Genomic DNA, 27,234 nt, shown 5'->3' with positions numbered 1-27,234 from the left:
TAGATTCATGTAACTACCAGCACAATCCAGATAATACAGAACTGTTCCATCACCACAGGGAACCCTTTCCTTTTATGGCCACACCATCCATCTTCCCCAATCCCTGGCAACCACTAACCTGTCCAAGTAACTTAAAACACAGTATTTGGACTAAGTATTCTCAGGCTAAAGAGAAAATGAACTGTAAATAAATATTGAACTCTAGTTAGTGGATTTCTTTTTCACAGAGGTATGAGTTAACAATTCAAAAACTACCTTATGTGTATTCTAGGATTAAACAAATAAATGTATTGTGGATAATGAGAACCAGGTTTCTCACTGTCAAAGAAGAGAATTACGCATATGGAAAGGGGGAAGGATAGAAGGAACCCTGTGGTGCTGGATTGGAATTGGAGATATCAATATGAACTTGGGGTTTCTAGTAAATATAGGTAAATAAAGGAATTTATTTATTCATACATCTTGTTCCTACTACTACCCATTGAGAGAGTATAGAAATAATTACACCTTATAAGCTCACCTTTTACCCAGAATTTGTTTCTAAATACCAGTTTACACTAAAAGGAACCAGAGTTCCTTGAAGAAAAGGATATTTGCACAGGTGAGGTAGGGAAAAGTACAAGATGAACCCGGAACATCTTGTGCTAAGAAAGTAAGGAAATGTTCGAAGAATGTTCAGAACATGTCAAGTTAAAGGGCTTCTGCTGACCAAATCTGGGATAATTTGAGCATCAAAATAAGTATTGACAATAAAAGACTATAAACTATTAAATAAAATAAGAAACTACGCTTCTAATACAAGAAGGAAGGAAGAGAAGGGACGCTCTTCCTTACAGCTGAAAGCCAACTAATAAATGTAAGAAGAAATCATGAGTTCAGAAAAAATGCCATTTGATATCCATCATGATAGTTCATTCAGGTATGAGTGGATATTAAAATGGTGCAAGTTTGTGGAGTACCAAGGTATTTTCATAATCTCATAGTATATTGCCACAAGATACTCATTAATTATAATAGGAACAGTAATAACTTTATAGTGAAGGCACTACCTTTGTCACTAAGTGTTCAAAGTTAACACCAACCATGCGACAAGTTGGCATCATATGCCTTTTAATATGATGCACTGAGAAAAACAAAATATAGTTCTTGCAGTACTCTTCCCCAAAAATGTATAACCTCAGTCTACTTGTGGAGCAATATCAGACAAATCCCAAATGAGAAATATTCTATGAAAACACCGAACTGCACTTTTTAAAAACGTCAACGTCATGAAAGACAAAGTTGAAGAAGTGTCCCAGATCAAAGGGCTTACAAAAGCGGACAACTGAATGCAATGTGTAATCTGCAATTTTCTTTTGCTATAAATAGCATCATGTGGACAATGAAAACAATCTGCTTAAAGCCTGTGGATAATAAAATAGTAGTGAATTGTAGTAAAGTTAATTTCCTAATTTTGATCATAGTATCTGGTTATCTAAGAGAATGTCCTTGTTTTTCGGAATTATACACTAAAGTATTTAGGGGTGAATGGGCATCATGTCTACAACTTACTCTCAAGTAGTTCAGAGAAAACAGTTGAAAGACAAAGAGAAGGATAGAGAAGATGTGATAAGCATTTGGTGAAAAGTATGAAGGGGCAGAGGGAGAAGCAGGCTTCCCACCGAGCAAGGAGGCTGATGCGGGACTTGATCCCAAGGTCCTGGAATCGTGACCTAAGCCAAAGGCAGACGCTTACCTGGCTGAGCCACCCAGGCGCCGCTCTTTATTTATTTTAAAGATGTTCCATCTTCTCCTGGCTTGCTAATGAGAAGTTATTAGAATATCTTGCTGTTGTTTCCCCATATGTCATGTGTCTTTTTTCTCTGGCTTCTCTATTTTTTGATTTTCAGCAATTTGATTATGATACCTACATGTAGTTTTCTTTACATTTATTCTGCTTGGGGTTTATTGAGTTTCTTAAATCTGTGACTTGATATTTTTCACCAAATTGTGAAACATTTTGGCCATGGTTTTTTTGCCCCAAACTCTTACCTTATTCCAGGGATACGAGTACATGTATGTTGGGTTGCTTGACACTGTTCCACAGATCACTGAGGTTCTGATGTTTTCTATTGTTGTTTTGCTTTGTTTTGTCTTGATTTTTTTTTCCTCTATTTCAGTTTGAATAGACTAAAGGATTCCTAACCTTTTCTTTCACAGTGCCCAATGTGTTGTTAAGCCTATCCAGTGGTCATTTTTTTCCCCCCATTTCAGATATTGTATTTTTCAGATCTGGAGTTTCCAGTTGGTTCATTTTTATAGTTTCTTTCTGCTGATAGTCCCCACCTACTCACTCATTATATACGTCTTGGTCTGTTGGTTGGCTGGTTAATCTTGAACATATTTATAATAGCTGTTCTAAAGGCCTTGTCTACTAATTCCAACATCTCTGGATATTGTTTGTTTGTTTGTTTGTTTGTTTCTCTGGACATTTTTCTCCTGGTTATGGGTCATATTTTCCTGCTTTTTCCCTTGGCTAATATTTTTTTGTTCTATGCCGGACATTGTAAATGCTGTGTTGTTGAGGGTCTGAAATTTGCTGCCTGTTTTTTTAAAGAGTGTTGAGTTTTATTCTGGCAGGCGATCAATTTGTTGGCAGATTAGTTTTCTCCTGTTGAGGCTTGTTTCTAGGGTTTGTAAGGGTGCTTCTAAAGCAGCCCTTATTAAAGGGCTTGAGTCTTGAGGCCTAGTCCTTTTGGGGCCTCAGCTGGAGGCCCGAGGTGTTCAGTGAGGTTTCTCCACTCTGGCTCACCGAAACCCCAGTGTCTCTTCGCACTGGAAGATCTCCAGAATCTCCACTGGGCTCCCAGCCTTCCAGTTGCTGTTCTCTCTCAGGCTTCTGAGCTTCCTCCTGCACATGTGCCAAGGGCCCCTTTACACACACTTCTTGAGCTCCTCCTCCTCTAACACAAATTCCAGCCTCAGCTGTCTTGACCATCAGTCTCTTTTTGCTCTGCCCAGCAAGCCCACTGCTTTGTGTTTGGGACCCACACTTCCCTCTGCCTTAGGAAGTACCCCCCCCATAAGAAATCTGGGATAAATGTGGGGTTTGCCACTTTTGTTTCCCTTCTTTTAAGAACAACAGTACTTTGAAGCAGCTGGTCCAATGCCTGAAAATGATTATTGCATATATTCCTCCAGTTTTATAATTGTTTATGACAGGAGGGTAAATCCAATGCCAAGTATTCTGTAAATCTGGATGTTGGCCTTCCTCTATATCTTGTTTTTGAAACTCAAAACTATGCTATGGATTTTGTAACTCCATTTCCTACTATGGCCAATGCACTAAAATTACTTTTTTGTCCTTTGTATATCTCTGAGTTTGCCACCTATGGATTATAAAACTAAGACAAATGGGGCGCCTGGGTGGCTCAGTGGGTTAAAGCCTCTGCCTTTGCTTGGGTCATGATCCCAGGGACCTGGGATTGAGCCCCGCATTGGGCTCTCTGCTCAGCAGGGAGCCTGCTTCCTCCTCTCTCTGCCTGCCTCTCCACCTACTTGTGATCTCTCTCTCTCAAATAAATAAATAAAATCTTAAAAAAAAAAAAAACTAAGACAAACACAGGCACTGGAAATAAAATTAGAAGAGAAAATACAGTTTGAAATAAAAGGTTATTGAATAGAAAAACTGTCCTGTGAGAGAAATAGGCCAAATACAGAATAGAAATTTGACTTTTTTAAAAAAAGATTTTATTTATTTATTTGACAGAGATCACAAGTAGGCAGAGAGGCAGGCAGAGAGAGAGGGGGAAGCAGGCTCCCCGATGAGCAGAAAGCCCGACGTGGGGCTTTATCCCAGAACCCTGGGATCATGACCTGAGTCAAAGGCAGAGACTTTAACCCACTGAGCCACCCAGGTGCCCCGAAATTTGACTTTTTTTTTTTTTTTAAGATTTCATTTATTTATTTGAGAGAGAGAGCAAGAGCACACAAGTAGGGGGAGAGGTAGAGGGAGAGAATCTCAAGCAGACTTCTCGCTGGACATGGAGCCCGATCTGGGCCTCGATCCCACAACCCACAAGATCATGACCTGAACCAAAACCAAGAGCTGGATGCTTAACCGACTGAGCCACCCATGTGACCCTAGAAACTGAAATTTAAAAAGAATTTGGGGAATATCTTGCAAATCTCAGTCTAGGTCTTGATCTTGCGGTTGTGAGTTCAAGCCCTGTGTTGGGCTCCACACTGGGTGTGGAGCCTACTTATAAAAGAAGAAGAAGAAAATTTGTCAAAGAAAGTATACGGTGGTTTTTGCATCATTAAAGAAATAAAATGGATTTTCACAAAATTGTAGACTTTTCAAAACTTTTGAATTGTAAGAGGGAAAGGTTAAAAATACTCATTTTGCTTTATAAACTTTGCTTTTCTACAAATAATATATGTGCTTGGTGCAAAAGCAAAGGGAAAGGGAGAAAAGAGAAATGAATAGATACTTTACGATTTATCATTTTTGTAAATGGCAGTGGCACAAAGAACCCCTTATTTTTCCAGATGTTGCAAAACTACAAAGGGGCAAGATTTTATAGGAGAAAAACATCTTGGATCAGGGCTGGCTCTGTTCCTCATCGCTGCACCTCCTTATGTGCTCACAAGCTGTCTGCTCCTGGAACTGCTATGACCAGTGGACCTGACAAGGACTGACAAACAGACCTTTAAGCTTACACCTTCGGACAGTCCAGAGATGCACGATTTCTAACATTCCTTTGGAAGCTAACATTGCTTTTAGAACAATGAGCTTGAGGGCCACCTGGGTGGCTCAGTCAGTTAGGCAACTGACTCTTGATCTCAGCTCAGGTGTTGATCTTGGGGTCAAGGGTTCAAGCTCCAAGCCAGGCATGGAGCCTACTTTAAGAAAAAAATAATTAAAAGACCCTAGAACAATGAGCTTGATTAACCTTCCTGAAGCACAGCTGTAGTTTTGTAGCTCTTCCTCTCTGAGGTTCAGAATATACTGAATATACTTCAGCCCACCACTTGCTGGTCAAGTCCTGCACTGGGTAAAGTGACAAAGTCAAGGGCAAGAGTCCCTCTGGGACTCTCAAGTCCTAGACTTAAAATTTAAGAAGGTGCAATGCCCACAGCTGTGTATTTTTTTACTTATTTCTTTTTGTCCAGGTTTTTCCCCTCTGGTGAAATGCCTCCTGCCTTGAGCCTTTTCCCCTCCTCCTAGACCACCATCCCGTGCCTCTTCCTCCGTTAGAAGGCCCTTTCTGGTCCCCCAACCAAATGTACTCTCTCCCGCGCGTATCTCTGGAGCACCACAGGCAGCCCATGTGCCCGGGCCTGCACTTTATTTCAGTTCCCACTGCATACCTTTTGCCACTGGTCAACAGTCAGCTTTTTGAGAGAAATGCCTTCTTTTACTTATCTTCATATTCTTTGCTGTGCCAAACAGTGTCTGGCACATTGTGGACATTTAGAAATATTTATTCCCAGTATTAATTCTCTGCTAATATGAAGTTAATCTTTTTAATATGTCCTAAACTTTTCCAAATATCAAGGACCCTTCCCTCCTTCTGGCAGTTGTTAATTCATGAACAAACCCACCTCTGTCCTGTTCACAAGGTTTGCGAATTTGTAGGTCTCTATCATATTCCTTCTTGGCCTTCTGGTTTAGGGCAAAGGTTAGAGCTTTCAGAGGGAACCGTAGTGTGTATTCCTTGAAGTGACAGCGGTGATGGTTAACCCTCTTTCTCTTCCCCACTCAGGGAGATGTTCTTTACTACTATGGAAAGCCACCTTCTGCGCTGCAAAGTGTTAGAAATCATATTCCTCCACAGCTGCGAGACGCCCACCCGCCTGCCCTTGTCTCTGGCCCAGGCCCTCTACTTTCTGAACAATTCTACATCACTGCTCAAGTGTCAGGTACGAGCTTCCCTGCCTCCAGCAGGCCTAGAACACCTTCACCCTCACCCTTGAGCATGTAGCTGAAGAAGGCACCCCCTACCAACTGCTTTTGCTTCTCCGCAGTCGGATAAAACCCAGTGGCAGACGTGGGACGAGCTGGTTGAGCACCTGCAGTTCCTGTTGTCCAGCTATCAGCACGTGTTAAGAGGTAAGCAGCCGAGATTGTATGGGAGTCTCACAGTGGCCACTGTCATGGATTGAAGTTACATGGGGGATTCTAATTTGTTAGCCTAAGGAAAGCATCATTCCTTGGTTATAACTATAGGAGCAAGGAATGACTTCTTTGCAATCATTGCTATGAAACAGAATAAATCACGTACTTTTTTCGTGGCAGATAATATGGTGGTCCCTGCAATTATTAGGCTGTACTGGCAAGCAGCAGCCATCATACCAGAAGTACTTTGTAATGACCTGACTAGACCTAGCATTTTACCCTGGCCCATCACTGCGAAGTCTTTGTTGGGTCATTTGCTCAGTGACTGGGGACATTATAAACATCGGTCAGTAGGATACAAACCCAGAGCCAATCAGTGGGAAGGAAAAAGCATACACCTCGTGGAAGCTGTAAGACGCTCTACAGACTGTGAAAGTGGCTTTGCTCCAGTCCCAGGCGGAGCCAGTGATCAAGGAGGATCCAGGAGGGTTAGACTAATTAACGCTCAGGAAGCGAATATTGACCAGGGTAATAATGGAATAGCTGCTTCAAATGAGAATGATTTTATTAGCCAAAGATCAATAAGACCCTTGTTCCCAATAACTGATGTAATTATTAATTCCAAAAGGAAAAATAGTAACTTTTTTTTTTTTACAGATTTATTTATTTACTTGAGAGCACATATGAGCAGGGGGAGGGAGAGAGAGAATCCCCGGCAGACTCCCCGCTAAGCCCGGAGCTCAAAGTGGGGCTCGATCCCATGAGTCAGGGCTGAAACCAAGTCAGGTGCTTAACCAACTGAGCCACCCAAATGCCCCAAAAGATCGTAACTTTTTAGGGGAGAAAACACATTCCTCTCAATGTGATGTCCTGAGAAGGACGCATCATCACTTAAGTAGTGTTCTTGCCAAAAATCCATGACCTGAATCTAATCACAAAGAAGCATCAGACAAATTCACACGGGAGACACCTTCTACAAAATAATTGGTTTGTGCTCTTCAAAAGTGCCAGTGTCTTAAAAACAAAGACAGACCAAGAAACTGTTCCAAATTAGAAAGAAACTAAAGCTCATTAATACTAAATGCAAAACATGATCCTGGATGGGCTCCTGAACCAGGGAAAAGAAGCTATGAAGTATGTTATTGGGACGACTTATGAAATTTAAATAGATTAAATAATATTATACTAATATTAAATTTCCTGTTCTTGATAACAAACCTGGCTATGAAAATAATTGTCCTCAGTCTTAGGAAATCCAGAGTGAAGTATTGAGGGGTAGAAGGCCACAATGTTCAACTTCTTCTCAAACAGTGAGGAGGGACAGTACGTATTTATATGTAACTATATGTAAATTTATGCATTTCTATATAATCCACATTTTATATATATATATTTTTTTAATTTATTTATTTGACAGACAGAGATCACAAGTGGGCAGAGAGGCAGGCAGAGAGAGAGAGGAGGAAGCAAGCTCCCCACCAAGCAGAGAGCCTGACTTGGGGCTCCATCCCAGGACCCTGAGATCATGACCCGAGCCAAAGGCAGAGGCTTTAACCCACTGAGCCACCCAGGTGCCCCCACATTTTATATTTACTTGCCATCATCATGTTGAGGTTGATTTTTAGCTCAGTAATGGCACTGGGGAAGGTACAATGGCCCTTATACCCTTTTGGGCCTAGAACTGAGGAAGCTGTTGTAGAGAAATAAAAAAATACAGCACTGAATTTAAGACAGAAGGTCTGGGTTTGAATCCCAACTCCACCACTTACTCTGCTAACTTTATGTCTCTAAACCTCATTTTCGTCTGTGGAGTGGGGATGGTAATATAGAACTTTTCAAGACTCATTGTTAATAGATGTAAGAAAAAATAGTGAGCACTCAGTTGGTATTAGTGAAATCTCAGACTGCCTATTTGCCCAGCCCGGAGTAAGCTACTAGATCTTTACATTTTAGGCTCTTGTAACTAAAACTTAAAAGTGCATTTTCAAGGCCATGACATTTGTGGTTGTGTTGTTTGTGCATTTTTTAGCACCCTCAAAGAAAGGTACACGTCCTTCTCAGAGCAAAGCCCCAGAGGCAAATTCCATGTTGTACTTAACCTCATCAGGGTTTACATAATTGTTCTTTTAGAAATCAAGCAGAAAGGTTAATATTAAAGCAGACTGGTTTCATTGAAAGTTCACCTTTAACACTCCTTGTTTACTTCTGTTTTGCTTCCCAGGGAATACAGCTGGTCCTTGGGCAATAGTGACTTAACATGGACATGGGACCCACTTTCATTCCAGAATATTTTTATGCTTCTAACAAGGGAGAGGAAAGCCTTAGACCAGTGTACATTGGCCAAGAATAAATAGGTGTGTTCCAATGCTATTTTAGCCTTACCATCCTCTCCACTTTCTTTGGAGACCAAAAGTTAAGAAGGAGAAAAAGTATTTAGAGCCAATAGTTTGGAAACAGTGTCCTCCTAAGAAGACAGCTAAGTGGTACCCTGAAATCATCAGTATCCCTGTCAGTAGGCTTTTTACTGGGAGGGCTCCTTAGTCATCCCTGTCCTCTGCAAGTGCTCTAAGGACATTGTTGAAGGCATTTTGGGTCAGCCTGAGTTGTCCAGCTCCACAGGAAGGAGAAGAAGGGAAGAAGTTGGGCAGCCCAAGCTTGTCCTTTGTTTAGGGGAACATCTTAGCATGGGGGGAGAGAAGAAGAAAGGCTAGGGAAATTCACACACCCTGGAGTATGTAATTCAGTAACCTGGTGAAGGTATCATCCCCTTTTCATAGATGGGGAAACAAAAGGCTGAGAGAAAAGTATGTGCAGAGCCAGGATTCAAATCTAGGTCTGTTGCCAAAGTCTGTGTGCAGTGAAAACACACTGGAAGGAATTATTGTTCTATGAAATCACTGGATGAGATTAGAAGGTGAGAGTCTAAGGAATTTCCAACTCCCTGTTTTCTAAACTCTCTGTACAAATTAAACTACTTTTGCATGGGGTAAAGTATATCCTGAAGCCCCATACTTTGTAAATATTTCCAAAGAAGGTAGAGCAGCCCCGTGGAGGCATGGATGCTGGGCTGCCAGGTAAGCTCACAGTCTCTGGCTGAGAGTAGCAGTCCCACCGCACCTCAGTTCCACAGCCATGCAGCTCAAGTGTGAGCCTCAGCGAAATCGCAAATTGCTTTATGCCATCCATTTTCCTGGTATTTGTGAATTATTAATGCCTCTTATTTTGAAACTATGAATGCTAGGAATTTTAACATACAGTATTTAAAGGAAGGAAAACATCTGCTTCTCCTGAATTCCACTTGGCTAGACAACTTGCACAGGATGGCCTACAGAAGTCAGACCTCAGTTCATTTTGAGGAGAGACACACACAGCCTTTCTACAAGGAGCCCTATCCAGAGAAGAGAGAAAAGCAGATGCAGGCATGATCAGGTCAAGTCATATATTCATCCAGGCAACAAATACTTACAAAATGCCCTCTGGGTGCCTGGCTCATTGGGAAAACTTCAGTGAATAAGACCAACATGGCCCCTGCCCTCACAGAGCTCACTGTGAAGAGATTGACCCTAAAGAAATAATCACATAAATAACATATAATCACAATTAAAATAAATGCTCTGAAGGAAAGGAGAAGTGCACAAAATAGGAGCACCTAATCTATTTTCAGAGGGACCTGCAAAGGCCTCCCTGAAGAAGTGATACTTCAGCTGAGCTAAGAAGTGCTGGTGGGGCACTTGGGTGGCTCGGTCTCAGTTAAGCCTTCAGCTCAGGTCATGATCTCAGGGATCCCGGGATGGAGCTCCACATGGACTTCCTGCTCAGCGGGACATCTGCTTCTCCCTCTGCCTCTGCCCCTCCCCCGTCCCCTCCACCCCCACTCACTCTCTCTCTCTCAAATAAATAAATAAAATATTTAAAACAAACAAACAGGGGCGACTGGGTGGCTCAGTGGGTTAAAGCCTCTGCCTTTAGCTCAGGTCGTGGTCCCAGGGTCCTGGGATGGAGCCCCGCGTCGGGCTCTCTGCTACGTGGGGAGCCTGCTTCCTCCTCTCTCTCTGCCTGCCTCTCTGCCTACTTGTGATCTCTGTTTGTCAAATAAATAAATAAAATTTTAAAAAAAATTAAAAATGGCATGACCAAGGGCCCTGAGGCAAGAAGTTATTTAGTGAATGTAAAGAACATAGGACAAGCTAGTAAGATTGGAATGTAGAGAGCAAGGGGAGAATAGCACGATGAAACTAGAATAGTAGGGCCTTCTGGGCCATGTTAAGAAATGCCAACTCAATTCCAAGAGTGAAGATTAGCCCTCAAAATGGTTTTGCATAAGGTTGCTCTGCCCTCAGGCCGAGTAATTTGGTAGACCAGAGATCCAGAGATGTGTGTGTGGGGGGCGGGGGGATCATGTTGGTAAGGGTGTGGGTTGTGTGCAGCAGGGAACACAGTGGATGGGAAAGAAGCACTTTAAAGATCAGGTTCTCAGGCCTTGGGTGACTGAGTCTGAAATGTGGCTCCAAGGTTCTGCCATTGCAGACATGGACATAAATGGAGAAGGATCTACAGAGAAGATAAGCGAAGATAAAGAAGATACAGACCTACAGAGAAGTGGGGTGTGGCTGTTGTGTTGGAGATTCCTATAGTGATGATGATGATGATAAAATAATAATAATTACCCCTAGGGGTAATAATAATTACCCCTACCCCTATCATCATTTTATGATGATAAAATAATAATAATTACCCCTAGGATGATAAAATAATAATAATTACGCCTGGGTGGCTCAGTCAGTTGAACTTCTGACTCCGTTTCTGCCCAGGTCCTGAGCTCAGATCTGCGAGCTCAGGCACCTCGCTGGGCTCTGCACTCAGCATGGAGTCCGCTTGAGAGTCTCTCTCTCCCTCTCCCCCTGCTATAAATAAAAAATAAATAAATAAATAGCCTAATTTTAAAATGGTAATAATAATAGGTACCCCTGGTAACCTGATCCAGGAACCTAACAGTAATACTATGAGCCAGAACATCTTGTATAAGGCATTGTGCTAAAACCTTTACATAAATCACCTCACACAGTATTACCAACAGCCTCTGATGTTAAGACCTCCCATGCCTACCGAAGCATTAAATCCAAGGCCTTGCGAACTGGAACAGAATGGCTAAAGTCCACTTTCCTTTCTTCCTCCCCTCCTTTTTTATTATGGACTTGGCACTTTTTAAAATTTAATGTGCATAATCTATATTTGTTGTTATTTTTTATGATCATGCCCCAAACATAGCCAACCATGATCGTGCTGGCTTCTTTATCCTTTTGATGTGTTCCCCTCTGTGTGTGTGTGTGTGTGTGTGTGTGTGTTTGCTTTCCCCCCACCTTGTTTTTAAGCATTCCTACTTTCTTATAAAAGATGTTCCAGGTTCACCTTGTAATTTCCTTTCTGTGGTCTTAGAATCACCCTTTCTTCCCAAAAAATTCTGGTTTCTCTTGGTAGGGAGTGAGGAAAAGCATTAAGAAATCAAAATCTGGGTGCTAAGTACGCTAATTACTACTGGGGTACCTGCTTCTAGGCCCTCTGACAACAGTTAGTAAATTACATAATTTTTTAAGAAATAGGTGTTCATAACAATACCTCAATTTCCACCCCCTCAGAATTCTTCCTCTCCTCCTATTCTGTAACTGAATCACTCTTCTCCCACAGCAAGAACCCCTATTTTGAATATGGATATATTTATTTGGTCTCTCATACAACATACACATATTATAGTAATTCGGTTTAAAAGAAACTATTTTGTGTATGTTTTATGATAGACCAACACTACAGTAAACGAAAAAGCTAATTCAGTATTTCTTTGCAATTCTTTTTATAGTTCGAATCAATCTCCCAGAAGATATTAAAAATTCACGTGGGTCTTTTTCAAGTGGTTATATTAACTTGAAGTATAGTTGCATTAAGTCCATTGCTTAAGTCAACAAAGGGAGAAAACTAAGACAGTTTTAATTTGTACAATTTTAATGTGCAAAACTTGAGGACCAGAGAGAACCAAGAACAGAGGACCTTTTAGAAATTGAGTGACCACAGATATTAAGTGGCCTTTGACTTGTACTCCAGTAACCACCAGTTAAGTCTTTGCCTAGACCCCACCTACTAAAATTGGACTTCATCTTAAGTAGTAAAGGAATAAAAAGCAGTTCAGAAGATTCCACTGACTTTTTCTCCTCTTGCAGAGCACTTGCGGAGTTCAGTGATTGATCGGAAAGACTTAATCATCAAAAGGATTAAGCCCAAGCCCCAGCAAGGGGATGACATCACGGCAGTGGACGTGGAGAGGCAGATCGAGGCCTTCCGTGGCCGCCTGACCCAGATGCTGGGCGAGCCGCTGGCGCCCCAGCTCCAGGACAAGGTGCACTTGTTGAAGCTCCTGCTCTTCTATGCCGCCGACTTGAACCCTGATGCAGAGCCTCCTCGGAAGAACTGGAGCAGCCCCTGAGGTCCTTCGAAGCACTGAACACCAAGAATACCTCCTGAACTCTAGCTCCAGCTACTTGGAAGTTCTAGAAGTATCTGAAGTAGTTAAAAATCTTATAGGACCAAACCTGTCTTATTTATCTGTAGGTTATAATGACTTTCTAACTCTTTAGTAAATATCTTTTTTTGATATTCTATCCTAGCCCATTCTCAGATATGGCTTAAATATACAAGGTGTATATATTTTTTCATAAATTATTTATCTATACTTTTTTTGAAACAGGTAATACTATATGCACTATATGTTTAACATTTCCATTCAATATGTGAAAAAAGAAGCCCTCTGCTGAACAAATTCTGGACATCAGTGTATGTCATTTGAGGTACAGACAACCTGTTTCAGAAGAGAAAGATAGACTCATTTCTCCCTGATGGAACACAAACATCCTATATTAGAGCTGTTATATTGCCTATGAATTTGACTTTGTGGCCAGTCTGTTAAGATCTAATGTAATGGGGGTGGGAGGTAGAAACAAAAGGACTGAGTGTATTACAAATAATTTGATGTTAAAAGGATACAATAAAAAGGCAATGGTTTTTCAAAATACCAAGTTTACCATGCTTAGGTTCTATGGCTGTGAGTAGGCAGAATGTAAGAACAACTCTTAAATTTAAAAAAAATTAAAAAAAAAAAAAAGCTATCCACATTTGAGAAAGCAGTTTAAGAAGTTTGTTTATTGTCAAAACAAATAAGAGATACAAGCATAACAGAAGACACAAATAAATTAATTATTCTGATCATTTTAGACTCCAGGGCTTCTCTATGGAAAGGTCAGCTCAGCTCCTTACGTAGACATGATAGTATCCAAAAAAAAAAACAACAGTGGGAATTTGAGACTGCATTTAAGACAATGACTGAACACATACATGGTGAAGAGAAATTAAGTGGCTTCCTTAGTTCCTTCCCTCAGTGACTTACGTATTTATAAAAGTATGCAGCTCTTTATTGGGGGCAATGATTTCATACAGAAAAATTTTAAATTCTTGCACTTCCCAGAAAAAAAAAAAAAATTTTATGCCTGACCTGAACAAGAAAATCAAAATAGGGTGACACTAGTTTCACGTGAACCTCAAGACTACTATCTAAATGTAGGTGCCACCTTGTGCATACTTGAAAAAAAGTTTAACATCCATTTATCTATACCAAACCAGTAGACTGAATTTTCTCCCTTAGGAAGTTTTCAATCAAATTGGAGATAAATTATTTTCATTTTAAAAGTGCAAAATAAGATATGCAAGACTAGTGTTTATTCTGTGATACAGAAAAATGAAGCATCCCTCCAAAAGCACTGGCCAGAAGTGCTCTTGTAAGAAGTGGCTACAGGCGAAGTGACCCGGAAGGCTACCAAACACAAGAATGCTCCAGTTTCGGCCCAGGAAGCGGGGGGGTCCCTGCCAAGTCTGGCCACCAAACAGATCTCAGGTCCCCCAGCTGACAAGACTGGAGCACACAGAAGTGCACAGTCATGAGGGTCAAAGTCTCAGCTAGTTCAGGCACAGGTCTACTCCATGACTAGGCCACGCACATGTTTACAGTGGTAAAGAAGTCAAGAAACCTCAGTTCCGGAACAAAACAAACGTTATTTACCTAGTAAGCAATGATCAAAGTTCTTGTCTAAGGTAAATGATACAAAAATGAGTAATGAGGTTCCCCATACATCACTGCCAGGATTATTTAACTTTAAACCATATAACATGGCTTCTTCCACACAAGGATAAGCTTTGCACTAACATTTCTCAAAAACCAAGTGTATCTCCAGCTCTAGCATTGGTTTAAGAGGTTTTAAAAGAAAAAACAAAGACAAAAAAAACCCTTTCCTATGTCAAAGCCAAGGTAAAAGGGGAGTTGGGTACAAGATACCCTCTATCCAGAGTCCCTGGAACACAAAGAGCTCTAGAAGCCAGTGGGTGTGAGCACATTTAAGTCACGGGGTTTGAGGTTATGCGTCCGTGGCAGTGGTTTCTTCCCTTCCATCACTGGGATGTCCATCTTGGGTGGCTTGAAGGTTGCTGGATCTTCGGCCATTCGGGTGGCCTGGACACGGATCAGTTCCATTGGAGAAGGCTTCTGGGCTCCTCTGTAAGCCTGGGTGGCAAAACCTCCTACAGAAGTAAACCAAAAAGCAAATTATTTCAAATTAGTAGGCAACCCCCAATGGACATGGTAAAATGCCATCCACATGGGTGTTTTTGGAAGGAGCTGCATTACCTGAATCAGACTTCTGGAGGGATCTTGGTCCAAAGAGGCTCCATTTATCTGCCAAGTTTTTGTCCTTGTCCCCACCTGCAGAATCCATGCTGCCAGGATTTGGACCAGGTAAGGCTGTGGAAGGACTAGAAGTGAACCAGCCTCTGGAAGACAAAGAATAACGCATATCGTTATATCCTCTTCCTATGCCTCTAGAAGCGTCCTGTGCTGAGAGACTGAGAACTCCACTCCCCCTGTTCCCCCCAAAACCACTAGGCTGAAAGTCCGCTTTTGTATGCAGCACTAGCTTTTCTAGAAGCACACTGCAGCTCGGGAGGCTCATGAGAAGGGCTCACCTGGACTTCTGCTTAGGGGAAGGGTGGGGGCTGCTGCTTGGGGTGGACTGGGCTGAGGCCGGCTGCTTCTCTTCTCTCGTTATCTCTCCACTCTGTAGCTTTAGTTTCTGTCCAGATGGGTAAGAAGAGAAACTCTTTTAAAATGAAAACAAATACAAAATAGCTCCTTTGGGTGTAAATAACTTGCTTCACACTTCAACGTCAGGCAAAAGGAACCACATTAGTACGTAGAATAATTTTGGATTATAGAACAGATATTCCTTGATTTTGCCATACTAGACAAAATTCCATCTTTAAGAAAATCTATTCATTCTACAACATATCTCAAACAGCTCTGTACTAAATATCACACTAGAGCTCTTACTTTTGGAGAAGTAATTTTTCCATACTTGCCCAGTAAATGGAAGAACCAGAACTCAAGCTGGAAACTTTGCAGGCCTTTTAAGTAGGGCCTTGAGCTCTTAGGCTGCTGCTTCTACCAGGTACAAGCGCTGACCTTCCCAGTGTCTTAAAGCCAAGAAGACAGGCATGCTATTCCTCTCCAGCTAAATGCTTTCTCTGTGGCGCCTGTCCCCTTCTCTCCCTCTTCCCTCCCACAGCCAGTGACTCTGGGTTCCCTGGGCATTGTAAACATGCTTCTGACATACAGACTAGCTGTCTAGAAAGAGAGAGACAAGTCAACCTCTCAGTTCTTCTAGATCAAGCCCCGCCCCCCCCCCCACTGTCTGTGCTCCATGTCTAGTAAGCCCAAGCTATATTTCAAACAAATGAACATGTCTAAATGTTCTCAAACATGCACCATATCAGTTTACGTGAGCTGACATTTCAGCCATCCTCATGTTCTACTCGTGTGGCCAAGATGCAGAAAATGAGCTGAAGTCAACTCTACCATTATACACAGTGAACTGCCCAACTGAGGAATTCTGACTCACACCTCTCCTGGGAAGTTCTCAAAGACTGAGAGTGTCCCTCTCCAGAAGTTTCTGTCTTGTCTGAGAGATTGAGCTGGTCACCAACCCAACCTTGATCCCCTGTGGCAGTGGTTTTTAAACTTAGAATGCAAAGAATCATCTGAGACGCTCACTGTGAAATGCAAACAGTCCACAATGTCTTCTATCCTTGGCCATGGGCCACCAGATCCGTATTATTGCAGAGCCTTCTATATATTGTGTATTGGGAGCCCCTTCAGGAGCCAGACTCTCAGACAACTTTGGAATATGGGGGGAAAAACACCAGGAAATAGGGAAACAGGAGACCTGAGTTCTAGTACTATGACTGGTTAAATATATGACCTTGGATCGGTCTCTGCATTTATAAGATATAAACAATAGTATCTCCCTCCAGGATCAATACAAAGATTAAGTGAAAGCAAGTGCCTCACAGGTCACTATGAAGTACCAACTGGTATTCTGCAACAGAAAATGCCTTGAAACTATGTCATCCATCAACTGCTTGGTCGTTATTAACCTACCAAAAATCATTCTTCACTCGTTTACAATTTTAGAAACGAAAAGGCAGAAACATTTCCATCCTACATCTGATTTTAATTTTGTAAAAAGGAAATACAGAGCATGATCTTCCTTTCCCGCTAAAGTGTTACCTCTGTTAACATTACCCGGTTCTCCTTTCTCCCTCAAAGTTGGTCACTCTGGTACACCAGGTACCCGCTTTGTGGGCCCTAACGTGCTCACACACAGCATACGTATAAGCTCCAAGTCTCAGCTGCTCCTCCTAACCATAAGGAAACAAGGCAGATCCCCCCACTTTATAGACGGGTTAGCGGAAACCACAGACTAAGAGCCCTAGAGCTTTCAACCAGAAAGCGCCCCCACGGTGGGACTAAACCAGATCTGAACTGCTCGCCTAATTCTTTCCACTGCTCTCCACATTCCCCAGCTAAGCGAGCCAGTAACGTCTAAGCCACAGCCGCACCTCAAGCTACGAACAGGGAGGGCTTTTTTAAAGTTCCTAAGAAACAAGCTTACGTGGAGTGCTTCTGCCACTCGAAGGTACTTGGTCTCCTCGGTGGTAAGGCCCTTGTGGGGTGTGTAGCCAGCATCGCTCAGCCCTGCCTGCTGCTCAAAACGCTGAATGCTCTCCTGGGTCTGTTCTGGGAACAGAGGAGATGATGGTCATACCCATCCCCCCTCCCACCACAAACTGGGGGAGTTCAAGACAGACAGCCACTCTTCTCCCCAGAAGCAAGAGACCAACCACACTGACCACCTGAGGAAGAGGGGTCCCCCAGACAAGCATCACAGCACTAATGCTTAACCTCGTACAAAAGTTCTCTAACGAGAAGGAAGCCCTCCCTTATACCATGCTAAGAACAGGTTACTCCTAAAGGGAGTGTCAGATAACCTCCAGGGAAACACTCCTCACCCTCCTTTATTTGTGCACTGACATTTTCTTTGTACCAAGAAACGCAGCATGGAGAAGGCAGCTAACATTCCGGAAAGTCCAAGTTCTCTAAGCGCAAAGCTTCCTCGGCTTCAACTCACCACCCACACACAGACTTCCACCAAAGAGAAACAGGCCACATTTCGGCTGCGTGGCACCAACACACCAAGGAGATCCAAACCACAGAGAACATGCCTTGAACTGGCCAAGGTTTCTCACGTATGAGCTCTGCCATCCCAGTGCCTGGCGTAACAGAGGGGCCGAACTCAGTGTTAGCTCAGTCTGGCCTAACAGCTCACCCGTAAGTCAGCGAGCCTGTGGAATGACGGACAGCTGCATTTTTGCCTCCACGGCACCCACACTACACTATGTAATCTACCCCTTCATACGGGAATGTGGCGGCTGCGGACCCAAAGCCTAGATGCTAGATGTCCTTTATGACTTAGTCATTCCCCTCCTAAGGAACTCTTTTATGATCATTAGAAATCAAAGCAAAGGGAAAAAATGCATAAAGATGTTTTCCAGTCTTACCAGGTAGCCATCTGAAGATGTAAAAAGCAGGAAAGCATTTAATGAGTACCAGGATTTTAAATTCAAGTTATTGTTTTGTTTTTAATTTAAGACCAGAGCAACAAAGTTCATGGAAATACTAGTTAAGAAAAATAGGATGGTATGTCTACTCTACCTGTGACCATATAAAAATACGTTTAAAAGTGGAAGCGACGAGACCAGGCAAGTGTCTGAGTGACACAGCACACTGGGCTGCCAGCACATTCTGTACAGTGAGGAGCAGTGTTTTCAATGACCGAGTGACCCTGTGCTAAGAGAGCGCAGGCTGAGTTCTCGAGCCCTGCCACGGTATGTCCTCAAGCCGGCAACACATCAGGAGTTATCTGCCGAGTCCAACGGTCCTTTACGTTGGAAAAAAACGAGCCTGAGTAAAAGTCTGGACTCTCAGTTCTTCAGTGAATTCTCCAGAACTGCCCGAGACAAGAGGATGCCCTCCTGGAGCAGATGAACAAGAGCTTCCGACCTGGAAACTGAGCCAACCAAAGCACCTCCGTGTGCCGTGCGAGCTACTGCGGACAGGCAGGGCTGTGCATCTGATAGATGGTAACTTCCCACAGCCTCCAGAAGCGCCCTCCAGAACTGACAAGTTCCCTTAACTGCTTACAAGGTTTTAAAAGAGAGGAAGAAAAAAAAAAGGAAGAAAAAGAAAAGCAAGCTCTCTTATTCCTGGTCTCATTGGAACCGCAAACCACACGTTCTTAAGGCTAAAGACACTTGAGGCACCAAACTTGCCTCAGGTCCAGAAGGAGAAACAACTTGGAGCCTTTCAATTAAACAAAAAAAAAAAAAAAAGAAGAAGAAAAAGAAGAAGAAGTAGTGCAGGCAGGGCAGGTGGGAGATGCTATGGTGTGTCTCCTTCTCCAGGACAGACCAGGAGTCACGGCAGTGGCTCCTGGCCACCAACCACCAGATTCCTTATTTCATGGAGAGGGAAACAGCCTCAAGAGTTAAGTCACTTGCCCAATGCCACACTGACATATACGGGAAAATAAGAACGTCACTGACAGAGCAACGCGAGGGAACCTAAATTAACCGAGATGCTTCATATTGGGCCAACCTTCCACCTAAATGCATCTCCAGCACCGGTGCGTCAGCGACCATGCCGAAAGTGCCAGGCTGTCAGGCCATGCCACGCAAAGGCGCAGATGCTGTGCCATCCCCCAGAGCCAGCTTGTAGGAAGCCCCAACTCCTCCCACCCCCACGGCCCTCTATTCTGAAGATGCAAAGTGCTTACTTGTGATCAGAGAGTTCATGATGACATGAGTCGCTTTAGCCTTCACCACAAGGGCCTTGTCCGCACCGTCAGTGGCTGATGACAGGGTCACGGCAGGGGAGGAGACACTGGCCTCCCCTTCCTCCGCCTGTTCAAGAGAGGTAAGGAGGCGCTTGAGCTGGGCAGGGGAGTCACACAACCAGATTTACTCCTTTGGGGAAGAAGTACTGAACTACCTTTCATCTGATACATAAGGAAATATCTGAAGAGGGGTTGGCTGTCTCGACCTAATTACATAGGTATTATCTTTAGTGACAACACACAAAGACGTTATACACACAGTGTGAATCTATAAACGTGGGAAAGCCAGAATTTGAAACTCTGAGGTCTACTACCTTCCCAGCCCCTATCTGTCCAATATCCTATACTACTGTGTCCCTAAGAATGCAGAAGAAACTCTTATTACTAAGCCCTGACCATGTACCAGGCACTGTGCTGGCTTTTGCTTCATCATTGCATTTACTAAGTGGTTCTTGAAGTTTGCTGAGCATCAAAATCCCACAAGAGGACTTGTTAAGCAGACTGCTGGCCGCAGCCCAGAGCTGATTCGGTGGCGGGGGAGGGTGCAGCTCAAGAATTCATGTTTCTAACAAATTCCCAGGTGATGTTAATGCTGCTGGTGTCCAAGACCAAAAGGTTCAAGTAATGGTCTTTTAAACAAACCAAAATAATGATAATCATCATCATCATCATCATCTAAGTAGCTCCCAGTCTTTCACATGAGAGAGCTGAGACATAGCACCTTCTGTCTTCTAAACACTGGACACCAGGCTCAGGAGTAGCAGGGAAAAAAAACTGTGTTTATTCCGTTCTCTGCTTCTCTAAAGGAATTGAGGAGAAAGATGGTCCAAAAGGAGGACAGCAGAAGAAAGTCCTGAAATGCTGCAACCCTGTTACAAAATAGGATTTACATCTTTTAGCTGTAACCCTACTCGAATAAAAGGGATCTCTGCTTCCTTACTTGCAGCGTGGTTGAGTTTGGCAATGGAGTGTCAGGACAAATGAAAGAATGCATGTAATGAGTCAAGCCAAGCTTTCCTTTGAGAGAGCAGCTGTTCCAAACTGTCAACGGTCCCAGCTAGGGCACGAGAGAAAACTGGAAGCCCATCCCTTGCCCAGTGGAATAAGCAGCAGCCTTTACCAAGAAATGGGTGTGCTCCGCCAAAGCACTCTAAGAAGCCATGCTTGGGGCACCTGGGTGGCTGAGTCGCTTAAGCATCCGACTTTTGGTTTTGGCTCAGGTCATAGTCTCGGGGCCACGAGATCAAGCCCCGAATCCAGCTCCATCAGCACTGAGTCTGCCTGAAACACACTCTCCCTCTGCCCCTCCCCCGACTCGTGCCTCTCTCTCTAAAATAAATAAATAAAATCTTTAGGAAAAAAAAGGAAGAAGCCATGCTTGTTTTCTGCCCTTGTCCCTCGAGTCTACTGCTCTGGCCTCACAGCCAGGCTGCCAGGCCCCTTCTCCCAAGCACTACCTGGACTTTCAACACTAAATGGTTTCTCTTCAGCAAATGACTGGGTCAGATTTCAGTAGATAACTGATCCGGAAAACTTCCCCCAGAGCTGTAGGGGACGCTTTCGTAGAAAGAAGCTCCCTATTTTGAGAGCTTCATGGGCAAGGGAAGGGGGCCTCATTGGAAAGGAAGGATTAAATACAGCTCTACCAAGTGAAAGTTTAGCAAGGAGCCAGAAGTCACACTACCAGCTATACACCCAGTGTGTCAAGCCTTCTAATCCTCTTCTATGTAAGCCCCACAACACGTCCATGCCATAAAGTATTCTCAGCTCTCAGATGAGAAACACTGACTCAGGGGTGAAGCTGTGTCCCCAAGGTCATTGCTAGTACATAGTCCCTTAGGGGACTCACACCCGAGGTCTGCTTGACCAGCTGCTTACTGTGTACTTCCTGCCATGCCCTGAGCTGTCACAGGGCTCAAAGTTCAGTGAAACTAGCTGCAGGTCAAATGGCCTCCCCGAACTTGGCAGGCCTAGTTTATTCAGGCATGCTTGGTGGCTGGAGAGTCAGAGGTGAGGGAGACACATAGCCCCCGCATTCAGGAAGCAAGTCTGCCACAAGCATGTGAGAACCTATGAAGCCAAACTGCACAAAAGTGCTGGAGAGCAGATCAAGGTGCAATTAGGGGTGGGGGTGGGGTGTGTGGTGGGCCTTAGGAAAGATGCAGCTTTTTCTTTTAAGATTTTATTTATTTATTTATTTATTTATTTATTTATTTTTGAGAGAGAGAGAGAGAGAGAGAAAGAAAGCATAAGCAGGAAAGCGGAACGCAGAGGGAGAAGCAGACTCCCCGCTGAGCAGGGAGCTCAGTGTGGGGCCCAATCCCTGGACCCTGGGATCATGACCTGACTCAAAGGCAAACTCTTAACCAACTGAGCCACCCAGTTACCCGAAAGAGGAAGCTTTTACAGAAGATGGCGGTGGGAAGAGGCATCTGAGGCAGGAGGAACAGCATGAGGAAAAGCACAGCATGTGTTCAGAAAAGAGCCAATTTTCCCCCAGTCACCCAATGAAGATTTTTTTGGGAACCCACTTTATGCCAGGTCCTCTGTTAGGTACTGCCGATGGGAGTACAAAATTGGCCATGGCCCTGACCTCAAAAAGCTAATGGAAGGTGATAAAATAATGTAGGGATTACAACAACGGTCTGTGGTACAGGGAAGAGCTCAAAGGGAAAGGCAGTAGTTTTATCGGGGGGATGGAGGAAAACCCTCACAGAAAAGACGTCTGAGCTGAGACTTAAAGGATACCACTTATCAGGCAGCTGGAGTGGGAAGAGGGGTGAAAGAACAGGATGGGGACTATAAACATGCCAGGCAACGAGCAGTGTGACACCAGACTTAGAGGCGTAAGATACCCAGTAAGTGCAAGAAATCTTCAATAATTCGCATGGTTGGATCACCCGGCAGAGGGATGACACAGAAGAGTCTCAGGTAGCAGACATGACCATTCTCATTTGAATTCACAAGGAAAAAAAGGCCCACCAACTCCAGCTGAGGGACTGAAAACATACAGGGATTGGTGACCGCCCAATTCTATGAAGGCCAGAGCCACTGAAGGCTTCTGGAGCAGAGAAAGGAAAACAAAGAGGTCGGGCTTGCCAGAAGCAGTCAGTGGAGTCAGGTACCTTGGCGAGGTGCTGATACTTGCGCTCTGGAATCACTGGCTTCCAGGGGATGCTGCCCATGTCCGATGGAGGAGGAGTCATGGGTGTAGGGTCCTCGAGGGCATCATCATAGCTGAATGCCCGGCGGTACATCCCGATGGGCAGGGACATCTTGCCTAGAGGCCCACTAGGCTCAAGAGCTAAGAACAGAGATACCTGTCAGGATGGGTTAAGCAGCTGAACATGCTAATATCTTTAAATTCATCTCTAGGCAGGAAAGCTCTGAAACACTCTTATTCTTGGACAGAGCCATAGCTCATTCTGGAATAGCTAATCCACTCAAGGAAAAGTAATAGTACTAAGTCCTTTCTTTATGAATGACACTCTGAATTCTCCACTTTACCCATTCAGAAGACCTAATCCATTTTTATGGAGTAGAATAACAAAGTTCAACTTAAATTTACTTGAGCAAACTCATACAACTTCAAAGTACAGTTTGGAATCAAAATCTAAACCTATCTGACTTCAAAGCTTATGTTCTTTATGCCACAGAAGCCACCCCACACAATGCCAAGGTTCTCAATTCATGCAGGACTAAAGATATGAAGTTCTTGATCCCATTTTATAGATAAGGAAACTTAGCCCCAGCGGTATAAAGTGATTTGCCAAAGCTCATACAGAAAGTAGCCAGCTGGGGCTCAACTGCAAATCTTCTGCCTTCCCTATCTAACTCTACCAAAACAAAACAAAACAAAACACAAAACAAAAACCCAAAAACAAAAGTGCTGTTACAAGAAATATTTAAAACAATTTGCTGTCCAGTGTCACCTCTAGTTTCGAGTATTCTGTATCATTTAAACACCAGAGCCGATTTCCACCACTGAAATTGTTGACAACCACTCTCACAGAACACTGCCAGGAGATCCTGCCATTCCAGTTCACTGGAAAGGACTAGCAGAATGTCCCATGGTGACGCAGGCACCCCACTTCAAGGGCACTCTCAGTTCTGCCAGACCAGGGAGCAAAGTTCATTTTGCTTGCCCGCTAATCCTTTTATAGCAGAACATCAGTCCAGATCCCATGTTTGGCATGATGTCTTCCTGCTTAAAATTATACCGTAACTTTCTAAGGCATCAACTTCAATGGCAATAAGTCCCAAACCCGCAAAGACACTTCATTTAAACAGCAAGGGGAACAAGCAGCTATTATTTTTATTACTATTAATAATAATTACTAACAAATCCATAGAAATAAAGAATTGGTGGTTGCCAAGGACTGGGATGGGACAGATAAGGAGTCACTGCTAATGGGCACAGGCTTTTCTTTTTGGGGTGATGCAATGTTCTGGAATTAGATGGTGGTGATGGTTGTACAACCATGGGAATATACTAAACATCACAAAATTGTTCACTTTAAATGGGAATTTTATGACATTTGTATTCTCTCAATTAAAACAAAGGCATCAGCAAATAATGATTACCAAATATCCCTCCTTGCTGGCCAGCCACAGCCCTCATCTTACCTGATCCTCAGTAAGCAGTTATTCTTCCCATTTTCCAGCTCGGGAAACTGAGCATAGGTTTTAAGTGACACCCGGCATAACAGATCTAAGCCAGTGCTCACATTCTATGTGCAATACTCCATGCTCCCCACACTATAACGCTTTAACCTTCTGAGCGCAACCCTATGGCCCAGGGGGTTACAGGAAGTTTATGGTAACCACAGCAACAGTGAAAGACAAACTAAAACACAAACGGATGATGTCAGAGACCAGAGATGGATACACATCAGGAGACATGGGGGAAACTCCTCTATTAATCCACTTAATTTGGGAGCAATTTTGAAACATCCTAAAGGCTCCTCCCAGCAGCCATCCGACAGCCCTCCTAAAAATAATAAAGCCAGCTAAAATTCAGTAGGTAATATACTCCTACAGTCAGAGACCAAAAAAATTGTCTGAGCAGTAAATATATATTCATCATTAACTTTTAACTCTCATTTCCACGTATGTAATGCTTATCTTCAGAGCAACCTTGAGAGAGAGGCACTATCTTTACTGAGAATCAAAATTTGAGTGATGCAGATTTCATTAAAAATCACTGGCCCTTCCCACTAAAACAGTCCTGGGAGGGATCAATGACTTCAGTAACGCAGAAAGTATTGCCCTACACAGACCCAGGATTCATTAAACGTTACCGTGAGCACTTTCCTAATTCCCCAAGTTTAATCTGCCTTTCAATCAGGCTGGAGACTTTTTGTCCAGACCTCTGTTCTGCCCACCCCCAATCCCCTCCAAAAAGGGGAATACGTACAATCGTTTTGGTACATATTACAAGAACTACACAACTTATTCTGGATTCTTATTTGATATCTGTAGGAAAGTGACAAATCTGGCATACCTTTAAGTATGAAATGACTGTTCTCTTTAAGTTTAGGGTTTGGGTTCCTACCCTGCCTGGGTGGTTAATAAAATAATATTTAAATGATGCCAATCTATTAGATTTAAATACTTGCCTGGTGGCAGAAAGTAACCACTAATACACAGTTGAGAAAAAAAGTGGTTTCTATTTAGCTTAAAACATTAAGGGCAAAGTAAGACTTTATCAAAAAGAATTAAGTTTACCAGGCACTTCTGGTTGTCTCGAAGCCATTGAAAGACTGGGATCCAGATGCTTTTTCTATATAGAATTCGGAGCTGAGTCCCTGCCACCTAATAAAAATAACAAAGGGCATTTTCTTATAGTGAACACCAAAGAATAGCTCCAGTGCTGTTCTTCTGACAGGCACACAGAGTTTTATGGCTTGTTTACAGGGTTGAAGCACACATAAAAGAGCCAATGGGTGACAAACGTGCCAAAGGAGATTAAAAAAAAATTTTTTTTTAAGGAGAAAATCAAAGGTCTCACCTGTGGCTGATCTTAACACCTGTGATATGACAAAGACACTATACGTGGTAGAAAGGTCACCTTACCAGAGTGAAATGATGTGATGACTGATTATGATGACAGACAGGTATTAACGAGGAACATTGTCCAGCTGCTGCACATTAGTAAAGCTGCTCGGGAAGAGTCCATCCATTTCAGAGATTCTAAGAGTGACAAACAACCAGCATTGGTATAGCCCTTCAGGTCTGCCAAACACCTTCCTGACCTTCATGCATTCCCCACAACCTTGCAAGAGTGATTATACACATCATTTTTAAGTAAGTTAGGACTTACTTAACCAACTGTAAGATGCTATTTACCATAATGGGTAAACCCATTCTTTGTTGCTAACACGAAAACTCCTAAGGGTTTTAGACAACACTTATCTTGTGTTTTAACCCTTGCAACAACTCTGCAAGGCACGTATTATTTATCCCTTAAAATTTTAAAAGAAGGAAACTAAAAATCAGGAGATGTGATTATGTGATCTGTCCAAGGTCACAGATAAGTAGCCCATCTGCAAGGCCGGTGGCTTCACTCCCATTTTCAGGGGTATTAAAACAAAGCCCTGAAAAAGCCAAGTTATTTGCTTCTCAGCTTGCAACACTGCCCCTCCACCTGATTAAGTTCGGGGGACAAATTAGTTAGTTCTTCATTAAAGAGCATCGCAGAAACCAAAGTTCAGCCGTCCTCCGGGTCCAGGAAGCATTCCGACCCACATACATCCTTTCCACTTCCCCTTCCCTTTCCCTGTTCCCACTCCCCCGCAGAGCTCACGCGACTCCACGGAATACGGAACAAAGCCACTGGGATTTGAAAGGCCAGGTCTGACCCAACCCCCCTCCCACCCCGCGAGACTAAGTAAAAGGAGATTAAGGCCCGGCCCTGGCACAAGCCGAAGGTCCTCCGAGGGCAGGGCAAGGCGGAGGCATGGGGGTGAGGGCGAGGAGGTCCCGGCCTGGGCCAATCTGAGGATGCCGACGCTAGGCCGGGTGCAGGGGATGCAGGGGGACCCGCAGAGAGAAGTCCCACTGGGAGACCCCAGAAGGCGGGGCAAGAGAGGCAAGGGGAAGTCGGGCCGAGCTCTGCGCCTGGGGAGGGACGAAGGGAGAGGGACCGAGAGGCCCCGGGTCGGCGCCTTGGTGAAGGATCCAGAGACGCGCCCCTTCGGATGCTCGAAGGACAGAGCCCCAAGGAGGTCCAGGCCCCGTCCGTCTGATTACCTGTTCTTCCGCCGCCGCGAGGCTGCCTGCGGCCCGAGCTCTGGCACTAAAGAGGCTCTGAGGACCCACGACTCACGAGACGCTGTGGCGCAGTATGGACCCAAGCCATGGTGTGAGCAGCGTTATGCCCGTAGCGACACCGAAGGACCCAGGTACCAACAAGGGAACACAGGCCGCCGGGCCAGCCGGCACCCTTCCCGTAAAAGCTTTCCGAGGTCTCGTCACATCACGCGATACTTGGCCCGAGAGGCCCTCGGGGCATGCTGGGAGCTGTAGTCTAAGGTCGGGAAGGCTCCGCGACTTCATTTGCGTGGTGAGTTGCGGGACTACAGTTCCGAGTGTAGAACCAGCCAACTCCCTGAAGAAAAGCCACCCTTTACCACCATCCTCTGCCTTGGTCCGCGACAGGCTGAGGAAGATGGAGATGGCACTGCAAAGTGACACCTCAAACCCGTTTCGCGGAGGTGAAGTTGGGGCCCAGAGAGATGAGACCTCACTTGACCAAGAAGAGGTGAAGTGAGCAGGCACCCCCTTCCAGAAAGAGCTGGGTTCGGCAGGGTT

The 27,234-nt window shown here is 43.9% G+C and overlaps 2 protein-coding genes across 3 annotated transcripts in view; one reads left to right on the top strand and one right to left on the bottom strand.

Moving 5' to 3' along the window:
- The window catches only part of SIMC1 (SUMO interacting motifs containing 1), a 69,857-nt gene extending 56,504 nt beyond the window's left edge, over positions 1 to 13,353 (top strand). Inside the window, exons 8-10 of the mRNA XM_080803613.1 lie at positions 5,748 to 5,904; positions 6,010 to 6,094; positions 12,313 to 13,353. Of these exons, the coding sequence (XP_080659739.1) occupies positions 5,748 to 5,904; positions 6,010 to 6,094; positions 12,313 to 12,575 (505 nt within the window). The 3' untranslated portion in view covers positions 12,576 to 13,353. The remainder of the gene's footprint in view (positions 1 to 5,747; positions 5,905 to 6,009; positions 6,095 to 12,312) is intronic.
- KIAA1191 lies at positions 13,270 to 26,893 on the bottom strand. 2 transcript variants are annotated; one of them, XM_080803620.1, is made up of 9 exons: positions 26,674 to 26,874; positions 25,498 to 25,614; positions 25,150 to 25,236; positions 22,548 to 22,726; positions 19,363 to 19,489; positions 17,143 to 17,267; positions 15,158 to 15,264; positions 14,823 to 14,965; positions 13,270 to 14,716 (listed from the first exon to the last, which is right to left on the bottom strand). In XM_080803620.1, exons 3-9 carry the CDS (start codon positions 25,175 to 25,177, stop codon positions 14,508 to 14,510), a joined length of 918 nt encoding a protein of 305 aa, XP_080659746.1. In that variant the 5' UTR covers positions 25,178 to 25,236; positions 25,498 to 25,614; positions 26,674 to 26,874; the 3' UTR covers positions 13,270 to 14,507. The 2 variants fall into 2 exon arrangements, with proteins under 2 accessions (XP_080659746.1, XP_080659747.1); XM_080803621.1 differs by lacking the exon at positions 25,150 to 25,236 and having other exon boundaries at positions 26,674 to 26,893.
- Between the last annotated feature and the right edge of the window lie 341 nt (positions 26,894 to 27,234).

This window comes from Martes martes, assembly GCF_963455335.1.
Source record: "Martes martes genome assembly, chromosome: 5".
Lineage (NCBI taxonomy): Eukaryota > Metazoa > Chordata > Mammalia > Carnivora > Mustelidae > Martes > Martes martes.
The sequence above is the reverse complement of the archived record's forward strand: the minus strand, read 5'-3'. Positions and strand labels throughout refer to the sequence as shown.

Bases quoted from the DNA above. Each gene is read 5' to 3' on its own strand.
- KIAA1191 (XM_080803620.1), bottom strand. From the start codon at position 25,177: ATGGCTTCGAGACAACCAGAAGTGCCTG. The intron at 22,727-25,149 runs GTAAACTTAATT...CTCTGTTCTTAG, and splicing joins GAGACAACCAGAAGTGCCTG to CTCTTGAGCCTAGTGGGCCT. The intron at 17,268-19,362 runs GTAAGCACTTTG...CTCTGTTCCCAG, and splicing joins CATGAACTCTCTGATCACAA to AACAGACCCAGGAGAGCATT.